The sequence below is a fragment of the Phaethon lepturus genome, unplaced genomic scaffold (genome assembly GCF_000687285.1).
Source record: "Phaethon lepturus isolate BGI_N335 unplaced genomic scaffold, ASM68728v1 scaffold32619, whole genome shotgun sequence".
In the NCBI taxonomy this organism is placed as follows: Eukaryota; Metazoa; Chordata; class Aves; order Phaethontiformes; family Phaethontidae; genus Phaethon; species Phaethon lepturus.
In genome coordinates, this window is record NW_010563310.1 from 1 (window position 1) to 6,450 (window position 6,450).

General features: G+C 55.3%; 1 protein-coding gene across 1 annotated transcript; it reads right to left on the reverse strand.

Moving 5' to 3' along the window:
- Positions 1–136: 136 nt before the first annotated feature.
- FMO4 (flavin containing monooxygenase 4) lies at positions 137–5,001 on the reverse strand. The gene is made up of 8 exons (XM_010294539.1): positions 4,870–5,001; positions 4,376–4,564; positions 3,843–4,005; positions 3,324–3,469; positions 2,772–2,971; positions 2,236–2,588; positions 1,861–1,930; positions 137–524 (listed from the first exon to the last, which is right to left on the reverse strand). The coding sequence occupies exons 1-8, from the start codon at positions 4,999–5,001 to the stop codon at positions 137–139; spliced, it is 1,641 nt and encodes a 546-aa protein (XP_010292841.1).
- Positions 5,002–6,450: the final 1,449 nt, after the last annotated feature.

Sequence of the window (6,450 nt, forward strand, 5' to 3'; positions counted from 1 at the left end):
GCCAAGCACCAGACAGCGCCGAGGTTGGGGTTTCTGCCGGCGCTGGCCCAACTCCAGCCCCGCTGACAGCGCCCAGCAGCGGCACAGCTCCGCACCGTCCCCAGCTCGCCGGGGACTGGGTCTCACCAGGCTTCTTCTACGGCTGGGGGGCTGCCCGGGGGCTCCAGCCCAGCCGGGGGCATTTAGAAAGGAGGAAACCTGCTGCGAGAGCCCCCGACAGGGCCAGGAGGCACATCCAGCGCCAACCGGAGGAGCCAGAGGAGATGTCATCCACCACCCGAGTTCTCAAGGGCTTCAGTGTCCGCTGCCACTGAGTCAGGATGGCATCTCTGGCCCCGCTCCACCTCCCCCGTCCCACCAGTCGGTACTGGTAGGGCGTGCAGGGGCCGAAGAAGACAGCCAGGGCCAGGCGGGGGTCTGTCAGGAGCAGCCTCAGCATGCTGGGCTTTACGCCAGCACATGAAGCAATTTCGTCGGTGTAGCTGATAAAACTTATCTTCAAGTTCTCCCTCTCGGATGGATTCCTTCAATGTGACATAAAAGGGACAAAATCAAATAGCATCATCCCATCTCAGTTCCCAGCTCCATGGAAAGCAAAAGCTCTGGGCTCAGACATCAGGTGAGCCCCAGTCTCTGGGACTGAACTCCTTCAGCCCCAAATAAACCTAAAGGCACCAAAAGAGCCTCTGTGGGGCTGGTCCCCAGCAGTTACCTGGGGCAGGGAATAGGCAGAAGCTTGTTTTCTCTCTGCAACCTAGTTGTGGCCTCAAAAACGGTTCTAGCTTGATACTTCCATTGTTGTAATGCCGCAAATACCCATGTTACATCCTTCTTGAGGTTCACAGGTCTGGATTTGGCTGATTTTGAGAGGTAGAGGAGTAGGTATTCACAGATAAGACTGCCAAGGGGACGGGAAAAACTGGGAGATGCAGAAGGCTTCCCATGCTGGGAGGGACCTCCAGGATTTTTCTGCTTGAGGCCTCATCTCCCTAGCAGGAGGGAGGACGTGTGCTGAACCTGCTTCAGCAGATTTGGGACAGCCTCGAGTTTCTCTCTACGGTACCTCAGACTCCCGTATTTCTGTGTAACAGCACCTGTGTCTGCAGCAGCTGGGGCTCCTGGCGACAATCCCCGTGGCTCTTTTTTGTCCCAGATTTTCATCAGTGTCCTACGAGCCACCTCTGCCTTGCTGGCAGACCCAACCCAGCCTGCATCCCCCAAGGTTCCCCCTTGCTCCTGAAAGCTGCTGCAAGGCAGCACGTCCACCATCACCTGTCCCACAGCCTTGAGGACACATCCTGACCTCCTGTAAGATCCCAGCACCAGCAAGGTAGGATGTGAGCTCCGACGTACATGACGGATGAGTTCCAGCCTTGTCTAACACTTATCTTGACCTGTCAAAAACTGCCACCAAACTGTCCCCCACCTGCATTGCCTGGCTCCAACGGGGTGGGGTTTCTGGATGGGGCTTGGCCCTGACCCCAGCACTCCCTGCTGCCTGGATTTGGAAGGGAGAAGCCACGAGATGGCACCCTCAGTCTAGAGGAAACCAAACCTCCCTCTTGACATGCTGGGAATAAGGAGGCGGCTTGGAGGCCCAGCAGAGGGGACCTGCAGGTCCTAGGTCTTGCCATAAACTGCTCCAGACCACTGTGCCCTTGGTGTCTTGGTCTGTCATCCATGAAGAAGCCTCCAACAGCATTTCCCCACCTCGCTATAGGTGGTGAGGGAATAAATGCACTCAAGGTACATGGGTGTCCTCGGTGGGTCCCTCCCACAACCACCATAGGACCCCCCTTTCCCTGGGGTTATCCTGGCACACTGTGCCCATCGCACCCCGAGCACAGGAGCATCACACACCTTTTGACTGGTGGCTTCTTCTTCAAAACATCAGCCATCATCCTGCTGATGGGAGGGAGCTTGTTCCAGCCTGAGAAGAACAGAGAAACCAGAGACCTCCAGCAACATCTTAAGCTGAAAAGTTCACCCCCTTCCCATGCTCCCAGCCCCTTTACCGAGAGCGTTCATGCTTGCTGGTTATGGCAGCGTGTGTGGAGTAGCAGGGATATGGGGGTGCAGTTGGGGAGCAGAGGCTATGGTGCTACTAATGCCCATGGCCACCATGGGCACTGTGGCAGGAGCTGAAATATGCTGTAGGGTCTATGGACAGCAGGTCAGGCCACCCCAAACCTCCCACCCCAGCAGATCCCTCCATTCCTGTACCCCATCTCCCACCTGCAAAGATCCCTGTCACCCAGCGAGCCTGCATTTCTGCTCCCACCATCACAGAGCCAGTCAGCTGGACTAAGCCGATGATGGCCAGTGTCGGCTTTTCCAGCTGGGGAGGGAAGATGCATTTATAGAGTGAACGGTTATCATCGAAGAGGCTGCGAACCGACTCTTCGAGAAAGGGAAATGAGAAGATGTAGCCCGTGGCGAAGAGCACCATGTCAATGTTTTCTTCAGTTGTCCCATCTTCAAACACAGCAGAGTTTTCGGTGAACTCCTTCACATTTGGCTTCAATACAACGGTCCCAGAGAGGAGGCAAAATGGCAGCTCTTCGTTGATAATTATCTTAAAGTTGGAGCTTGCAGGTGGAAAAGAGGAGGACAACAATGTTAGCATCTGGGATGGACCCGAAATGACTTTTGTGGCCAGAGTTCCCCTCCAAGGGTTTGCTATTCTACAAATATGCCCTGAAATTAAAAATTGAGCATTTCACACCATTAAATGCCCCCCTGACCACGCAAAAAATAGGAAGAAAAAACACCTTTTGGTGGAAGCCAAGCCGTAGTTCGCATGGTCAAACCACGAATTGAACTTCCGAAACCTGATCCTCTTTGTGACTGCTGACGGGAGAAGCCAGTCGAGAAAGTGGTTGAAACGAGTGGTGCTGACCATGTCGAAGGGGAAGCCATGGTCTGAGACCCGGCTGAACACCCACGTGCTGCTCCTGGCGCTGAGGAACACCTAGGGGAGAAGGCAGGTCTCAGCCTCCTGCCCAGACATCTCATTGCTGGTTTTGCCCTGAATGGCAAATCCCATCTCCTGCACTTGGGAGCTGAGAGGGTCATCCTGAGGGAAGGAGATGGGTTCCAGATGAACCAAACAGCTCGTGGTGGCTTCTGCAAAATTCCCACAGCTGCTGAATGGCCACTCCTCAGGTGGCCCAAAGCCTCCAGGAATTGCAGAGCTTCTTCAATTGCCCTCAATTTGAAGTGCTATTTATTGAGAAACCTGGTGGGCAAAGTTTCCCGCGCATAACTCGAGCCGCTGGCTGTTGCGGCACCCGGCCGGGCTCAGCCCTGCTGCGGAGCTGTACCTTTGCAGCCACACGGCTCAGCTCCACGGAGAGGTCACCTCCGGTGTTGCCGATGCCAACCACGAGGACCCGCTTTCCCCGGAAAGCCTCCACGTCTCTATATTCCCGGCTGTGGAGGTACCGGCCTTTGAAGCGGGTCTTAATACCTAGGCAGAGAGCAAGGAGCATCTCCTACCACCAGATACGTTGGCTTGCCCGGACCCTCTGCCTCTCCTTGCACCTGAGAAGCCCGTGGAGGTCTTGTCTCCCCGGGTGATGCCACCCTCCTGCACCTCTTCGTCTTGGTCCTGCTTTGCAAATTCTTATGCAAAAGCCTGGCTGCATCCTTATGAGGTGTTTTTCCCATTCCCAGGAATGCTCACAGCCATTCCTGTGGGGCAAGGGTCCTGCCTGCCCCGGCATGGGACCTTTGTGGAGCAGGCAGGCTCACGAAGTAAAATGCAGCCAAGGAACCCATGGGTGCTGAGTGAAATCCTGGGGGCCAGCCCCAGCCCACCCCGCTGCCGAGGCCGGGCTTACCTGGGAAAGAAGCCAATGGTAAGTAGGGCTCCTGGTAATGGCCGGTGCAAACCATGACGGCATCGAAGACATGCGTCTCGTGGACGCCGTTGGTCTCGGTGACCACCTCCCACTGGCCCGAGGTGGCGAAATCTGGGCGCTTCCTCACGCTGAGAGCTGTTGTCTTGCACCAAAGCCCAACAAAACAGCAGTCAGGGACTGTGCCGCGTTTCGGAGAGGACCTGCCTGCAAAGGGCTGGGGATGCCGGGGGCAGGCTGGGTCCCCGGGGAGCTGCACATCACCCCTGAAGCTGTTAAATCCCACCCTGCACCTTTCCCCTGGTGATAGCGTTGAGTGGGGGGATGCACCAGGCAGCCCATGTTTGAGCAGCCTAATTTAAAACCTGGAGCTCAAATGGCTGCTTTCAGGATGCAATCAGCACTTGGTCCTCGTGGGATTGCACCCAGCATTGTCCTGGCCCACTTGGGCGATGCCCTGGTATCTGCAGCTACTGATGACTCTTCTCCCCATGGTGTTTGGGGTCCCTGCTCACCTTTAAGCGTATGTGCCGCAGGAGGTCAAAGTGCCGAGCGTACATCCGGTAGTACTCCAGGAGGAGGCCATGGGGTAGGAAACTGGGAAAATCCTCTGGGCAGGGGAAGTCGCTGAAGCAGGACATCTCCTTGGAGGTGTTGGTGATGACTGAGCGGTACACACTGACCCTCCCGCTCTCGATGGAGTCCTGTGTGAAGACAGTGGTGCTGTTTGCGGGTGTGCGGGGAAGTGCTTTCTCCCCCAAAAGTATGTGAGTATTTTTCTTCCTTGTATTCGTGTACAAGGAATAAACCAGGACTAGCACCTGGTGACCATGGCTTCTGCTCCCTCCATCTCCTTCTTCACCTTGGAGTCAGGGGGAGCCCCCGCGCCTGGGACAGGGATGGTCCCCGAGGGCACAGCCACCCTTTCCTCTTTGCTGTGGGCACAGAGCATCCGAGGGAGGGGACAAACCCGAAGCCAATCCTCCCCACGTAGGCAGAGCCCACTGACCGTGTAGCGCCAGAGCCCCCCGATGTCCTCGCTCCTCTCAAAGCAGGTGGGCTCCAGCCCCTCGTCCAGGCAGCACTTGATGGAGGCCAACCCACCGACCCCGGCCCCGATAACAGCCACGCGCTGCACCATGCTGTCCTGCAGCAGGCAACGGGCTGGCGTGTGAGCAACTGGAAATAAAATAGCCCAGAGGTTAGCAGAAACACCAGTCCCTTCTTCCCATCCCCAGTGAACACCTCTGGTCTTTCTCCAGCTGCAGGTGTCCATGGAGGAAAGCTGTCCTTGGAGAAAGCCATCACCAGCTCCTGACTCGAGTGCTGGGGACAGACGCTGCTCATTACCCTTCCCACTGCGCTGAGCCCACGCCGAGGGCCCAGCACTTCCCCTCCTGCAGGTGGGGGAAAAGGAGGCACTCTTAAACCTCTCTGTGCTGCTGCTTCTATTTATTCCCTTTCCTGGCCCAAACCAGGACACGCAAAGAAGGGGAAGAGGCTTGCAGCTATCTATCTGCCTCTGCCTACACAAAGCAATCGTCCTGAAATCTTTTCAAGAAATAATTTCAGCTAAACTGGCTTGTTTTCACACAAAAATTTAATTTCCCATTAAAAGGCATTCTCTCAAAAGCAAAAAGTTTGTTTGTTTGTTTGTTTATTTGTTTGTTTAAAAAAGTGATGCCTGACTGAGCAGGAGCATGGTGCAGTGATTCAGAAATTAGAACCGTGAAAGTGCGTCTGGGATTACAGAATATACAAATGTTAAGAAATCCAGGAAATGCAGAGTATAAATGGGAGGAACTCAAAGCTCGGGGTGTGTAAACTGTGCTGCACCAAGCTTGACTGGAAAGCCAAGAAACTGGGAAAAAAATGAACCCACGTGAACTTTGATTAGATAACGAATACTCCTACTGCAGAGTCTGAATAAAGAGTAATTTATAAAATTTTTTATACCTGTTTTGTGTCAAAAAGTAAGTTAACATAAACAGGAACTGGAGGAAACTGCAGAAAGCCAGGGAAAAATGAGAGAGGTGCAAAAAACCCCCTTTGCATCCGAAAGCCCAGGCTGAGCCGCTCCTCGATCTGCAGGAACAAGGCAGGACATACCAACACTCACCCGCCCCCCATTTCCGGAGCCTCCCTTGGCTTTGAGAAAGGGTAGCGACGTGCCCAGAGTGCTAAAGCCACCCCTCTTTTCCAGCGCTACCTACAGACGGCTTTGCTCCGGAGGGTCCCTGCGACTCCCCCTCTCCCCCCACCAGCAGTGAACGCCAAACCCCGGAGCGCTGGCTGCCCGCTTTTAACGCCTGCAAAACCCAGCCGGAGGGAAGCGAGGAGCAAACCTTGCGGGCAGTGCCGTGCCTTCGCTGCTCAGGCTTCGGCCAAAACTTTGCTTCGATTTTCTCCAGCCGCAGGTTTAAAGGAAAGGCTGAAGTCCAGCTCGCTGTGGCTCTTGCACCGCTGACCTTTACACCCGCGCTCCCTGCTCTGCTGCGCTTAAACGCGCTGGCAGAAAGTTCTCAACCTCCCCGTGGCGGTGCCGGGTGGAAATCCGGACCGTAATCCCACGGGGGCCGCGCTTGCACGG